The sequence below is a fragment of the Aphis gossypii genome, chromosome X (assembly GCF_020184175.1).
Source record: "Aphis gossypii isolate Hap1 chromosome X, ASM2018417v2, whole genome shotgun sequence".
Taxonomy (NCBI): domain Eukaryota; kingdom Metazoa; phylum Arthropoda; class Insecta; order Hemiptera; family Aphididae; genus Aphis; species Aphis gossypii.
This window is the reverse complement of record NC_065533.1, coordinates 1,902,417-1,918,677: the sequence shown is the minus strand read 5'-3', so window position 1 is coordinate 1,918,677 and position 16,261 is coordinate 1,902,417. Positions and strand designations below refer to the sequence as shown.

General features: G+C 29.3%; 3 protein-coding genes across 3 annotated transcripts in view; 2 read left to right on the top strand and 1 right to left on the bottom strand.

The window, feature by feature from the left end:
• LOC126551988 (uncharacterized) overlaps positions 1 to 16,245 on the top strand; it is a 49,501-nt gene extending 33,256 nt beyond the window's left edge. The window contains exons 9-15 of the mRNA XM_050206421.1: positions 20 to 99; positions 228 to 354; positions 6,443 to 6,759; positions 8,058 to 8,342; positions 14,367 to 14,444; positions 14,698 to 14,763; positions 16,139 to 16,245. Of these exons, the coding sequence (XP_050062378.1) occupies positions 20 to 99; positions 228 to 354; positions 6,443 to 6,759; positions 8,058 to 8,342; positions 14,367 to 14,444; positions 14,698 to 14,763; positions 16,139 to 16,150 (965 nt within the window). The 3' untranslated portion in view covers positions 16,151 to 16,245. The remainder of the gene's footprint in view (positions 1 to 19; positions 100 to 227; positions 355 to 6,442; positions 6,760 to 8,057; positions 8,343 to 14,366; positions 14,445 to 14,697; positions 14,764 to 16,138) is intronic.
• Positions 2,259 to 3,162, bottom strand: LOC126551990 (uncharacterized). The gene has a single exon (XM_050206422.1). The coding sequence runs from the start codon at positions 2,922 to 2,924 to the stop codon at positions 2,259 to 2,261; it is 666 nt and encodes a 221-aa protein (XP_050062379.1). The 5' UTR covers positions 2,925 to 3,162.
• Positions 9,882 to 11,610, top strand: LOC126551992 (uncharacterized). Its single transcript, XM_050206424.1, has 2 exons — positions 9,882 to 10,803; positions 11,390 to 11,610. The coding sequence occupies exons 1-2, from the start codon at positions 10,272 to 10,274 to the stop codon at positions 11,395 to 11,397; spliced, it is 540 nt and encodes a 179-aa protein (XP_050062381.1). The 5' UTR covers positions 9,882 to 10,271; the 3' UTR covers positions 11,398 to 11,610.
• Positions 16,246 to 16,261: the final 16 nt, after the last annotated feature.

Here is a 16,261-nt window from a genome sequence, read left to right as displayed (position 1 = left end):
TTACCTATGTATTTTTTAGGTATTGAGTCCACAATCATAAATAAATTACATTTTTTATACAATATGAACACAGCTGATGTAATAGCTATGCTTAAAACAGTAAGATTTTTACAAATATAATTTAAATTAAACTTTAAATGTAGAAACTTTGATTTGAGTACACAATTATAACTACCTGGTAGTTTATAAGTGTATGATTATATTGCTTAATATTTACATTGTTTCAGGAACTAACGACAGATAATCATATTATTAACGAAAATGTATTACATTTAATTTTGAGTACGGTTTTAGACATCAACATCAACACTGCATCATATAATTACAAAATCCATTTAAGTAAATTCGATGAAGGTATGTCTACTGCAAAGTGCAATAATATACTATCTTTATGGTCTTGATAATATATATTTTGAAATTAGGACGTTTCTACATCAATCATTATTAAACTATTCATCACTGTTTTGTATCGATAATTTACCATTCATGATTTAAATCGTGAATTTTTGTTAATTTACTAACACAAAACTTTGAATAAAGATCTAGAAAATTAACATATTATTTTCATATTACAGTTACAAATATTGTCTTATGTATGCATACAAATTGATTTAGATTGACTCAAATTCCATAATTGTATTGAATCAAAAATTGAATAACAGTAAAATATATACAAATATAATTAATATATTAATGTATTATGTAATACAGCCCAATATTTTTAGATATCACAATCTATATTAAATGACTGACTGACAAACTACCTAGTCTAGATATTAATGGTTATTTTCACAAGGTATATTGTATGCAATCACTAAAAATATACATTAAAATATAAATCATAATTAGGGAACGGATATTAATGCCAATTGCATTTTTTTCTGTAAGACCGAAAATATTGCTCTCCAAACACAAAATTCATTTCATACATCAAAAAATTAAAAAATATAACTTTTATTTTGTATTTTTTGATATTTTTAGTGCATTTTTATGTTTTTAAGTCGTTTTTATATTAGAATGAATAACATTCAGTTAACATTCATTCTAAAAGAATAAAAATAAATATTTATTATGTTTTTAATGATCGGAAAAATGTTACGCCAGACGAAATTATTGTAGAAACGTGTAGGCACTAGGTATATACAATATACACACATACAACAGAAATTGTATAATATTATTCATTATTTTTAAATAATTTTCTGGATAATAAAAAGATAGTAAAACTAGAAGATGCTGAAAATTATATGAATAATTAATACCTATGAATAAGAGTTTTTATGAATATAATTGAACACATTTATTCAAAGTAAAAAATAATTTTAAGAGCATTTTTTTAGTGCATTTTTAAAAATTATTTCTGTTATTAGTGCATTAAATCATATTTTTTAAAGGTATTTTTATTACTTTAGAGCATTCAAATCAGTCCCCTAACTCATAATGGTAGGTTATGTTTTTGCCTCAAACGCTGGAGTATGTTTTAATTATTTTTGTTTTAGATCCAACTCCTATTCACGGAAAATTTAGTGATGAAAATTCATAAATAGTAGGCATACTGTTTCGTTTTTATTAGAAATAAAATTTTTTTAACATAAAAGCATAATTATTATTACGTGTATAATGTGATATTGCCATACTAATTTATTTGATAATCACAACAGTTGTGACTATTCGTGATATTTGACCAGACTATACTTAGTACAACGCTCTAAGTTTTCGGTTGAGACACATTATATTTAAATTATTTTTGATATTTGCCTTGGTTTTAACCTGATTTTATCACATACTTAAATACTTTATCCTCTGACTCACCTCCAAGTAACCTTAGTTACTTTAGTAACTTTAGTAGGTTACCGGTATTTTTCCCGAATCAAAATTCCCGAATGGACTTTTTCCCGAATGGTATTTTATCCGAAAATCCGAAAACCCGAAACCTTTTTTACCGAACACCTTTTACCCGAATCGATTTTAAAATCGATATATTGTAATGCATATAAAAAATAAAAATAATTTAAAAAAAAGTATAATAATATAATAAATGCTGTGGCGTTATCATTAAATATTTTAAAATCGACAAATTATAATGCATATAAAAATAAAAATTATTTAAAAAAAACTAAAAATTATAATAACATAATAAATGCTGTTGCGTTATCGTTGAATATTTTAAAATCGACAAATTATATGCATATAAAAATAAAAATTATTTAAAAAAAAACTAAAAAGTATAATAACATAATAAATCGTTAAAAACAAAATTACAAAACAATATTATGTGCGATTGCCCTCAGAAATTGTAACGGCTGGTATGTATTAAATTCAGCAGTAATGGACATTATTCGTTTTTGAAAATCCCGCCATTTTCTTTTTGGCTGTGCTCTAACTTTTCGTCCTAAACTCAGCTCCGCGATCATTATCTCAGCATCAGCTTGTTCTTTTTGGATCTCACCGAGAGCGGAGTAAAGATCTGGATGATGTTTTCCAATAACAAGCTGGAAGCGATTGTGCCACCCCTCACTTACATTGTTGGTTTTGTGTGAACCAGTTAGAGCGGCTTGGTGCTGATTCCAAATTTCTGGCGGATAACGTGGAAGAATTCCTCGTCTTCGCCCTCTAGCTATTACTCCTACAACATAATTTTTTTCAAAATATTCCAAAATTGGTAATAAATCTTCAGGCGCGTCATTTTTCAAAAGCGAGAAAATGCGAGGTACTTCAGCCAAAGGTACGAATGCCAACGCTAGCATCATATGACTGTACATTTTTAATGAACGATCATCAGGGTCATTGTATGTGGCTTGAAGACCAACAGATTGAATTTGTCGATACATTGATTGACCGAAATGAAAAAAGCAACAACTGAGAGGACAATTTGGATAAACTTCTTGACAAGCGTTGATTATAGATTTTTCAAAGTCAGTCATGATCTTAGCCGGTTCACAAACAATCCTGTGTTCGTTAAATGAAGATTGTACTGCTTTTAGCACAGTGGCATACTGAACCGTTTCTTTTGACGACAACAGTGCATAGACAAATGGAATAGCAACTGTGTCATGAGCATCGTGTTGTTTGCATGTTCCCAGAATCGTGAAAACTTGTGTGAAAATAGTGGGACACACCTAAGAATTATGAAACAAAATCATATTGTTATATAATTACATACAATGCCTACTTCAATAGATAAATAAGAGATATTAATAAGAGATAATTAAGAGATATTAAGAAATGAAGAATAGCCGCGTGACGTCATTGGGCCTTACTCGTCGGAATTGCCTATCTCATACGTGTAAAAGTTGCTCGCTTCACACAACGATTTACCCACCTAAAAATTTTATTTTTGAAATTTAATTTACGTAGCAATGTGTGATTTTATGTGTTAAAGACGATGCAAGTATCAGAATTTCAATAAAACGTTTAATTTTTCAAATATTAAAAATCTTAAGAGACATTTTTGTTAAACGCCGCGTCATGACACCCGGACACCGTTGTTCGCCGCGACGCTCGCGACGTATACGGCGTATACCGGCGTACCCGTACCAATACACCACTGATTAACACATCATAGACATATACCTAGGTAATAAACTAATAAATATAATAAAATCCATCAAACCTTAAAAGTCCCGTCTAAAAACCAGCAATCACTCCGGGCCAATAATTCTAAATTTCTCCGAGTCGAGAACACAACGACTTTACCTTCATTGACGGAATCATCATCAAGTGAATCGTAAATTAAAAAATGTTCACCCGTAAGCGTCTTTTGATACCGATCGGGAAGAGTACCAAAGTCATTAAGTGTTTTTGGATTGGGTGGCAAATTTTTCCTTAGGTATGTGTAAAATACATAAAAATTAAATTGGATTCGTGGAAATTTGAAAAAAATAAATACCTCCGGACTTTACGCATTGATTTTTTTAAATTATCACGGTTAGGTAGTTGACTGAGAACCCCGTCAGATAAGCCAGCCATCTCTGTACGTAATATTTGAGCAGGTGGTAGTTGTGGTTGGTCCTCAGCTTTCCGCTTCAAAGAATATTTGATGATCTCTGCTTCACACTCTTCTTGGTTGGGAACATGTTCGTGATCGTCCAACGTTGGTTCTCGTACAAAATAATTTTTATTTTCAAAAATATTGAACGCAGTAATAACTCTTGCTTTGCACTCTTTTTTACGTAACTTTTGACATTCCCAGTATGTTTTACCGTTGACTGGTAATTTAGAACGCACATAAATAAAACCTCCACAAATTAATTTTGTTTCACCCAAAATTTTAATTTCAGCCATGGTGATAGATTAAAATTAAATTAAAATGATTTTGCTAAGTATATAATCTTATATTATTTACAATAAAATGCACTGGAAAGTATAACGACGGTCGATAGCACTCGAATAACGCGGCTTTACGATTACAACGATTACGTTTTACTTGTATACCATAGATAAAAGATACAAACGATAATAATAATAATAATAATATCGGTGTAAAATATAAATCAGCGACGGTAAAGTGCAATAATGGCAAACATGCGATTCTACATGTGCCCGTTTATCGCACGGAGAAAAAAAAGATTAGAAAAGATTAGAAAAGATTAGAATGTATAGCAACAGCTGTATTTTAGTTATAATGTATAGAAAATACATACCTAGTCATTACAGCTCACAGTTATAACAACATTTTTAAATTTTTAAAAATTTTTATTTCGGGAACAATAACCGTCGGGAAAAAGTCGTTCGGGAAAAAAGGTTTCGGGTTTTCGGATTTTCGGATAAAACGACATTCGGGAAAAAGTTCATTCGGGAATTTCGATTCGGGAAAAACGGCGGGTACCACTTTAGTAACCTTAGTTACCTTAGTTAATAATAAATAAAGTAGTTATTTTAAATACAAGTCATAGATACCTAGTACCTACACATTTATTCGTAATTCCCTTAGTTGTTTTTATTTAAAAAATATTATTAATTTGGTACGTTATTTATACATTGTTGAATTCATAGAATTATAATAATCAATTAAAAAAAGCGGGCAAGTGAGTACCGCTCTGCTGTACATTAGGTGCCGTATGGATCATTATTATATATTATAGGAGTGTTAAATTTGAATCCAATGATAATTATCATTGTATACGAAAAACGATTCTGAACGAAGATGATTTGTCAGCCTAGGATATAATTTCTAGTGGTTGGTGAAAAAGGTGATTTATGTTTTAATGGCCTGAATACAACAAAATTTAAGTTCTTTTATAATAATTGTAAGCTAAACTTATGAAAAACCTTGTATTAAATTTTCAACTCTTAGCTACCTATACAAACATTTTTATGAATTATACCTACAAAATAATTTGCAAATATTCATAATTTTGACGTTGAACTTCAAATGCTAATAAAAAAAAAATTGTGCCTATGTATTCTTATAATTTTTTAATCACTATAATAATAACTTATGAGGAACTTTGCATTAAATTTTCAAGTATTTTGATAGGGCCAAAAAAATTTTACCGACACATAAAAAAACAATTTTCAGAAAAATTGAAAATTTCAGTTGTCTATAAATAGCTCAAAAAAAGTCAAAATATTTTGAAAATTAAATCACGTAAAGAAAACGCTAATCTTAATAACTGTTAAAATTTTCATGTATCTACGACTTATACTTTTTGAATAATAACAAATATTTAAAATCGTTTGAGGATAAATCGTTATTTAGTCTGAATACGGTAGAGTTTTTTTTACAGATATTTGAAGAAAAATGTATGGAGAACCTTGTACCAAATTTTCAAACCTTAGTTAAAAAAGAAAAAAGTTTTATGATTTTTCAACTTCAAAATTACTTACAAATTTTCGCGTTTTCGACAGATTTCGTAAAAATTTGAACTATAAACTCTTATAAAAAAAAATTGTGACTAATGATTTTTAATTTTTTTTAGCTACATTAAAAACAACTCATAAGGAACCTTGTATTAAATTTTTAAAACTTTTTGGTCATCCAAAAATTTTTTATTGACGTTTTAAAAGAAATTTCTCAAAAAAATCGAAAATTTCAGTGGTCTATAAATAACTCAAAAAAGTCAAAATTTTTTGAAAATTTAACTACATACGGATACCACTGACATTAACATTTGGTGAAAATTTCAAGTATTTTCAGTGATTAGTTTTTAGTCGAAAACTGGTTTTGCGTAAAAATTGCCGTTTTTCCGTCATTTTTTTTTTGTTTTTCTCGATTTTTTTGAAAACTGTTGGAAAATGTTAACTTTTACCTCTATAATGCACCAAGGATATTCACTTTTACATCGGAAACCACCCCCATTGTTTGAAATTGGAGCATTATTTCGACTAGTTTTGCTGTACACAGACACACAAAAAAAAAAAAAACACACATCATTGTAAAATCAATACATTCTTCACTTCGTTTAGAATCTAACATACTATTATTTTTTTTATTTTCAAGCAATGGAATTACTGATTGATTACACCAAATTTCAAGATGAAAAAAATAAAATAAAGAAAAAGGATAATCAACTCGCTAAAACAATATATAACAATATAAGTGAAAAAGTAAAAAATCTTTTTATTGCCTATAAGTGGTTGATGGAATTGTTTGAAGTAAAGAGTGATCATTCAGAATCTTGTACCTATACACCATTATTGAATGAAGCTAAAAATAATGCAGATAGAATGGCATTCAAATTTAAAGATGTGTCCGGCAATGAACAATTAGTCAATGATGAACATTTTATATACCTAAAAGCTAAACAAAAAAGCAAAGTAATTAGTCTTAAGATGTTTAATTTATATTTGCATTTTGCACAATACTAAAATGTTGAGATATTTTATTTTATTTTAAATATTTTATAATAATATATGACCCTATATCATAATTCAAATGCCAAATTCAGTAATATCTAGAAAACACTTTTTTTAAACAAAATTAAGTAGTAAAAAGGATTTCACACACATCCTTTTTCATGAGTTTGATTCATCAATTTTCAATTTTCATGATATTTAATAGAAATTAAATAAATTATTATTTTTAAGTACCTAGGTACTAATTTATTATAACATACATTCGTTTCCATGACTCCTCTGTAGATACATAGCATTTTATTGTATCTATAATAATTATAAAATTATATTGAATAAAACGAAAAATAATCACTAGGTAAAAGTTACATTTAAGAAACTAAATTTTTAAGGGAATAAGTATACAATATTGCACACATTTTAACGAGATACAAAAAAGTTATTACCTATTGTTTATAGTCTGTTAGGTATTTATAATTTTTTTATATTTTTTTTTTCATATCAATAACACTAAAAAATAAGTTTAAAAATTTCAAAACTAATTATGTTTAATAATGTGTTTCGTGTATACAATTCGGTTTTAATTGGTTGTATTGTTATAAATAAAAAAAAAAAAAAACAATTTTACTTGCTCAATAAAATCGTGTAGTGTTTAAATTACAATTTAAAATGACATATTTTCTTTTGAATTAATTTAGTTGATTTTTCTAAGAGATTATTCCTGCTACCTATATCTATTTTTACATTGACCTAAGTATTTGGTTATGTTATTGTTGAAAGATTTGAAATTAATCTCTAGTAATACTAATGTCAATGGAAATATATATATATATATTTATTTATAATCACTACATACAACATAAAAAAATCTAATGTCACCACACAAATAACTGAATTATTTATTGTTACAATCATAAAAAACATTCTATACACTTAACTTAAAACATACCTACCATTAACAAAAAGATTATTTTATAATTTATTTTACACTGATTAAAAATAATTTAACTCTCAATTTGTATCTCGTAAGTGGCTAGTTTTTAAAATAAATGATTACTATTTTAAAATCGCAATAAGATCAATTACCTATCACTACCAATTCAATTAAAATGATATTATTTTAATATACAAATTCTTGAATCACTTACAGAACTTATCATACAACTCATTTTTTTTCTCAAAAACTCCTATGAAAAAAATACATTTATGTTTATCAAATTTTAAATTGGCAATATAATTAATTAACAAAATATTATTTTCAGGTGCTATTATCTATTGATAATTGGGAACTTTCGAATACACCTGGTGGTTGGATTCGGGATACACCAAATAAAACGATATTAAAATATTTTGACAAAACAGAGATCAAAGAAAATGATATATTTGAACAACTTAAAAAACTGAGAGACAATTCGAAAAGTCCATACATTAATAGGATTGAATTATTTACTATAATATTTAGATATCTTTGGAAACTGAAACAAGATTATGTTGCAATGTACACAAGTATACAGAGTGCTATTTCCGAAATAGTTGTTACTCCTGAGGTAAATCTGTTTTAAAACTAATATAGTTTTTATATAGCCGAAGTTAGATCACACAGTCCTTAATTCTATGATTTCCCGAATCCCACTCAACTATCATGATAGATAGTACAACTTAAAACAGTATCGTATAATTCATTAAATTTAATGTAATATAATATAACAGTGTAAATAGGTACATTAAGGTGATATTAAAGTAATGAATAATGATGATCATCATAAAATTGGCCTGTAGAAAATACCTACATATCACCCTGTAACGCTTATTCTTATCTCAGATAAACCGATTAGTAGTACTGTATTTATTGTAAGTAATACATTAATTAATTATAAATAAAAGATTCGTACATCAAAAGAGCGTTGTAGTCCTACAAAAACACGTAGATAATGTAGATATGTGTATTTATTATACATAACAGGGATGAGTATATTTTATCTGGCTCGTCCTGGCCGTCCTACATTTCAAAATCACATCATACAATGTTAAAGTTTATCGTCTATTATTCTATAATCTATATATATAAACTATCTTGTCAATATATAATAATTGTTATCTGGCATTGAACATCATTAAATATCTAAATTTCATAATATAGTATATGTATATACACACACGTATGTATAGCTTTTAACCATAGCTATTAGTACATTCGTATCGTGCTGTCGTTGAAAATTTTTTTCGTATTTTAGAGGTAAAGAATATCCGCAAAAAAGTAAAATTGATGACGAGAACAGAAATTTTAACACCTTATGGTAGAATGACTACCTATTTATATATTATTAACTAGCAGACCCGGCGAACTCCGTTTCGCCACCAGATTCGTTTTATGTAACATTTCGTTTGGTGATTAAAAGATAAAGAAAAAAAATTTTTTTTGTTATATATTTGAAAAGGAAAATATTTATTTCATTTCACAACAGTAATAAATTCATTTCAATTACCTACTAAAATGAAGTGTTATTTAATTGTTTCATTGTAGTGCTCTTTGGTAAACCACATTTTTTGTTTTTTGGTCTGACGTTAACACAAACAAAGCGGATGGTTTCCCAACTCGTGAACACGCAACGTATAACTGTCCATGTGAAAAACAATGATTTTCCAAATTTATCACGCAAACACTAAGCGATTGGCCTTGCGACTTATTAATTGTCATTGCGAACGCAAGGCGAACTGGGAATTGCAATCGTTTGAAGTCAAACGGAAGATCAGTCGGAATCATTGGTATTCGAGGAATACATACATTTTCACCTGCGTACTTTCCGTTAATAATGGTTGCCTCAATTAAATTCGGCATAAGTCTCTTTACCGAAAGTCGAGTACCGTTGCAAAGTCGCGGTGGATTCAAATTACGCAGTATCAAAATAACTGTACCAACTTTCAGTTGCAAGTTATGTGGTGGAAATCCTGGTATCTCCAGAGAGTTCAAAAACTCCGTTGGATAATTTACTACATCATCGGGATTTGTTATTGAATCAACGGATTTGTATGTCACCAAATCGCCAGCAATTTTTGATTGAATGGTGAAATTCAGTGCGTGGACATCATTATTTTTTGCTGCAAGAATTGCTCGTTGACTTAACCAAGCATAATTCTTATAATTCTCACTAATGTTTGGGAAAACATTTTCAATAAGAACTAATTGAGTGTCTACAAATCGGCAAAAGTCGTTGGTAAGAGTAATTAATCCAGATGTCGCATCAACTGGGACTTTTCCATTTCCAAGATCTAACAATTGTTTGGAAAATTGTGCAGCATTTTGATCATTTTGAAGTTGAACTCTCATATTAGTGGTTAGCGATAATGTTTTTACGTTATTCCATAAAGGTGATGCCTTTAGGCAAGCATTCAATTCATCTGCAGGCGTTCCACGGGGAACTACTGGCAACGTCTGCCTGAAATCGCCTGCCAACAATATCATCAAGCCGCCAAAGATGTTGTTATTTCTCCGAAGATCCTTCAGTGTGAAGTTAAGTGCTTCAAGTGATTTCTTATGTGCTATTGTGCACTCATCCCAAACAATGAGCTTGCATTGCATTAACAATTTTCCCATTGCACTGGATCGGGAAATATTGCACGTTGGAGTATCAATTGTGTTTAAATTGAGTGGCAACTTAAGCGCAGAATGTGCAGTACGACCGCCATCTAGAAGAGTCGCCGCAATTCCAGATGATGCTAACGCCAAAGCTATGTCACATCTTGATCGAATAGTGGCCAAAATAAATGAAATGACAAATGTTTTCCCTGTTCCTCCAGGTGCATCCAGGAAGAATAGACCACCAGTATTATTGTCCACCGCTTGCATTAATGTTTTGTATACTTGTTTTTGCTGTTCATTCAGCAACGGAACATTATTTCTAACGAATTCCTGCAATGTATCAACATTGTATTGCAGCTCTCGATTTAATTCTTGGTTGAATGCATCGTGCATCGATCGATTTGGCGCAATCATTCCTACTTCAATCAGTAGCTTGTTTGCAATAGTCAAGCATTGATCCTCAATCAGAATCAATCCTTCATTGTAGATTTCATCGGTTATTTGGATGTCAGGATTATTCGTTTGAATACGCAAGCGATGCAAGATATCTTCACATATGGCGTCTTTGTATTTGTTCCATAACTGAATTGGTTGTGAAGGAAAACATGTGGTGATGATAATTGCGAACAGCGTTCGTATTTGGTACGCATTTGATGAAACAACTGAATCTGCAAGTGTTAAATCCCAATGAGAATCGTTCTCCAGCAAACCCAATAGTTGACATGCTTCTCGATATGTTTGGCATTGGTGGCCATTCACAGTTTTCAAATGCGCAAATGATTTCGGTCCACGTACATTTACTAACAGCAGTCGCAAATAAAAACATTCATCGTTTCTAGGATGAACAGTGTACATACGACCTAGTGCATCAGTTGAAAACACCTGTGGCCAGTCTGGAACTGGGGTTCCTTGTTTGCGACGTTGGAATTTCTTTGTTGATTGATTCCAAGTGTGCTCACGCGATGTCTCAATCGGTCATTTTCTCTTATTATATTTTGTTTTTCTTCTCTTAAGTTCCTTGAATAGACTTGTTGCTGGCTTGCATGTCTTGTGCGGCGGCCGATGTTCGCACGTCGTTCTCTAGGCATTTTGGACTATGGACAGAGTGTTGAATTTAACTTCAAATGCACGATCCACATAATTTACACTGAGCTTAAATGAAATTAACTGAGCAGAGAATAATGACTATCTGTCACACACTTTATCACGCACCGTTGCTATTGGTTTGAAGTACATGCTATGTATAATAGATGGCGCTGTATGTGAAAAACGATTTCCCCACTTTTCTGTTGAATTTTCTTTGCTATAAACCTCACGGAGCCCAAGACCTTTCCAACGAATGCAAAACCGTGGAAATCGGTTCGTGCGTTCTGGAGTTATAGCGTCAGGGAGGAAAACCGGACTTATTTTTATATAATAGATAAAATAAATGTTAATTAAAATGTATATTTTGATAACCTTTTTTTTTTTGCTTTCTGGCCCGCATTGGCCCTCTAGTAACTTAAGTTGCCCATCCCTGATATATAATAACTAGGGTTAGGATTTATATGCATTTGCATGTTTTTTCCTTAAGTACAAATTTAATGGTTGTCAGATTTGTCCACGATTTGGCTTATTCTCGTTTAAATAGAACCAATTTTTTTTTTGCATATTTTTGCATATTTTGAACACAATGCATATAATTTCATTTTTATAGATTTTTGGAATTTTGACTTTTTTTAACTTAAATTTTCAAAATTTTATAATTTATTGTTAATTTTAAATGGTTTTTTTTCATAAAATCGATAGTTTTTGGTTTATCCGTCGAATAATTGTAAATATAGAGTATAAAAATTATCTATCCAAGAAATCGATATTGATTAACTCCAAGATAAATCGAATTATTTAAATATGCACCAATAACCTCGTGAGATGTGGAAAGGAGTTTTAGTCAGTATAAATGTATTTTACGTTCAAATTGCTGGATGTTTGTATTTGAAAATTAATGAAACAACACATTATAGTAGCATGTAATAATGATATAATATAAGCTAATATTTAATATTTTAATGTAATAATAATAAATTTTGAATTATGATAAATAATAATACTCTAGAAATAATAAAAATTTGTTTTTGCATATTTTAGTAAATAAAATGCATATTTTATAATTTTTTATTGCATATAAATCCTTGCCCTTAATAATTTATTATTAAGAAAATCCAAGACGTGTATTTATCGTATAAGACACAGTAATAACTTTAATTTTCAATGTCATTTAAAAATGATTTTAAAATCAAAAAAATTGGAAAAAAAAATTTGGACGGCCGTGTTAATCAAAGCACCGCCGACTGACCAGCCGGAGCAGGGTTCGTTCTTGCTACCATCTGCCTAACCTATCATAGGAACCTTATGCCATAATGTATTAACTACCGTTTGTGTTGAAAATCAATGCCGAATCTCAAGCTCTTAAGCAGTTTCCTAGTAAAGAATGCTGCATAACCGTCATTTTGCTTGTTAAATTCTTACAATTCTCATATAATGAAAACTCGGACAGTAAAAATATTCTCTTATTACGTCTTTGTAATGACTGTGATAAATCACTATCTTATTATATTTGTTATGAAAATTTAAAATACACACATGCTATTCGAATGTACCAAATGCGGTTCAACAATTAGATACAAATGTCCGTACGTCACTGTCTAATAATAGGTAATAATATTTACATCGTGGAAAACAAAATGCATTATAGGAGTGTATAGTATACAACGTTACCGTATTTATGCACGTATTTTGAATATATTTTTAAATATCAGAATATTAATATTATAACTAATACTTCAAAATATCAAGTCTATTAACTTTATATATATATTTTTACACGTACCCACGATGAACTTATAAAAGTATTTACGACTGTTTAACAAACTTTGAACTCATACATTAATAGCAGCGAATTTTTCATGAATCATTATAATTTATAATTCACTCATTAGATCGTTGATCGTTTTATGTATCATATATCTGGGCTCATAAATCTATATTTCTGTGTCTTCACACGAATTTTTCTCAGTGAAGCCCAGTAGTAAGTAAGCGAGATTCGCGAAACGTCAAACGACACGTGCTACGGGAAAGCGTACGGTACGGACTACGGGATGAAGCGGAAAAAGGTCGGAAATCTTTAGAAAATTTGGTAGAAAAAAAGTTTTTATAATGAAACGGCAAAACGGCGGTACAGATAACGTTTTCATAAATATTGCAGCGAAATTTTTCGATTAGTAGTCTACCTACTACAGGAGTCTCCAAACTACAGCTTACAGGTCGGATACCGAATACGGCCCTCGAACAAATTTTAACAGGCCCACGGTCTCTATAGGATAGTAAATATACGAGGAGTTAACTATCATTTAAAAATTAAAAATTGTATGTATTGAGTAATACATGTATAAACGTTTGGCCCACCAAGAGATGATATTTTTTGTGGCCCTTGAATAAAAAAATTTGGAGACCCCTGGTCTAGAATGGGTGGCGCAATTACCATTTTTTATATAATTCATAGGAGTGAATATAAATATATATTTACTATAGTGATTGCGATCTATTACAATGTTGTGTTATTTGAACTCACTACGTATACGTATAAAATAATTAAGTACAAAACTTTATAGAAAATTTGACTCGTTTAAATTCAAAAGGAAATTCATTAGTCATTATCGATATTCTATGAATAAAAACAACTTGACCTTGGGCCGAGCCGGAAAGAATTTTAGCTTCAATCATGTTCCTCCGCATAGTTACTATTTGTAATCTAGTAGGTAATCTAGTAGGTACCATTGCATAAATTCGGGTAGTTGAGGAACACATTGTCATCTAGACTGCTATTTGCAAGCAATATAAATGTTATCCTAGATCACAACTACCATGATTAATAGTATTTATTACAATGCAATATATATATATATATGTGTTACTTATCTAACAAATTAAACAACTTATTGGATAATTATAGGACCGCTTGAGGAATTTAGAAGCACATGAATTATTTACTATGTATTTGATGGACAGAAATGAAGTTGGAATTAAATTGGTAAATTATGCATCATGGTTTGATTATTTTTAAATAATACACATTGTTTAAATATATTTTTAAAGTTCCAAAAAACAACCATATTGAAACCTTTTAATTTATAGAGTAAATATTCTTTTTAAAAAGCAAATTAAATATTTTTTTATAATTTTAATTTTAAAGATACATAAGTATATTGAACACGTCAAAATATACATTTTATGCTATACGCATTATTAACTTTTAATTTTAATGTTTTTTTTTTTTTTTTTAGTCGAATGTACTTGATATTGGTCAAGTATATAATACATTTTTGATTAATCCTGAAATCCGTTATGAGGTAAAATAACAGCAATAAATAATTTTAATAATTTTAATGGGTCATCATTTTTATAATTAGGACTAAGAAGTTAATGACTTTAAAAACATTAAAAAATGTAAATATGAAATAAAAATGACAAAAAAACAGTTTGCTGTATAATAGGTCACTATAATCGATGTATTGAATTTGAATCCAATGATAGGCATCATTATATTTAAATGACTCTGAAAAGAACTACGGATATGATTTGTCAGCCTAGGATATAATTTCTAGTGCTTAGTGGAAAAGGTAGTTTATGCCTATAAATAGCATTAAAAAATAAGCAAAATATTTTGAAAATTAAATTATGTAAATAAAATGCCAATCTAACAACTGGTAAAATTTTCAAGTATCTACAACTAAAACTTTTTGAATAATAAGATTTAAAATTGTTTGAGGATAAATCGTTATCGTTACGTAATTCAATTTCGTAAAAAATTAAAATTTAGACACTCATAACATATTTCCTATAATGATGCTTCGGATTTTCTGTGCAGTTATTTGAAGGAAAACTTATGAAAAACTTAGGGTTGAATTTTGTAACCTTAAACATAAAAATAAAAAATTTATGGCTTTTCAAATATGCAAATTTTCGCGATTTTGACATAATTCGTAAAAATAAATAATAAACCCTTATAAAAAAAAAATTATGAAGAACGATTTTTATAACTACAATAAAAAAAAAAACTCATAAGGAATCTTGTATTCAATTTTCAATTTTTTTTGGGGCGGCAACATTTTTTTATCGACACTTCAAAAAAAAAAAATTCTCAGAAAAATCGACTGGTTTTGAGTAAAAATTTTCGTTTTTCGTTCTTTTATTTTGTTTTTTTCCATTTGTTTGAAAACTGTTTGAAAATGTTTACTCTTGACCCCTATAATGCACCAAAGATATTCATTTTTCCATCGGAACCCCCCCCCCCCCACATCAGAAGTTTGAAATTGAAGCATTATTTCGACAAGTTATGCTGTACACAGACATAAAAAAACACACCTCACAATAAAATCAATACATTCATCACTTCGTTCAGAATCTAAAATCACTGAATAAAAATATTTTATATTTCAATGAATGATGTTATAAGTAAACATGAGAATTATAAAAATTTATAAAAAGTTTGAAATGTAAAATAAGACTTAGGAAGCTGCTTTGCTATATATATTTAGTGTCATTGAGTAGAATCTCATTAGAACTCAGTAGATGAAAGTGTACGATTATTATATCATTATTTATATTTTATAAACATAATAATATGTACAATAGGTACATATTATATAGTATACATATATATAATATATATATCATAAACCAAACATGTAAAATATAATATTGTAATGCTGATTATACATAAAGCCCTTCCAGTGAGGTCTCATGTTTAATTATTGTAAAGCTACGGCTAAAAACGAATACCATGTAAGAGACAGGCAGTTCCCCGCGATTAACATCACGCGCTCACGAACTCCGACTTCCGAGACT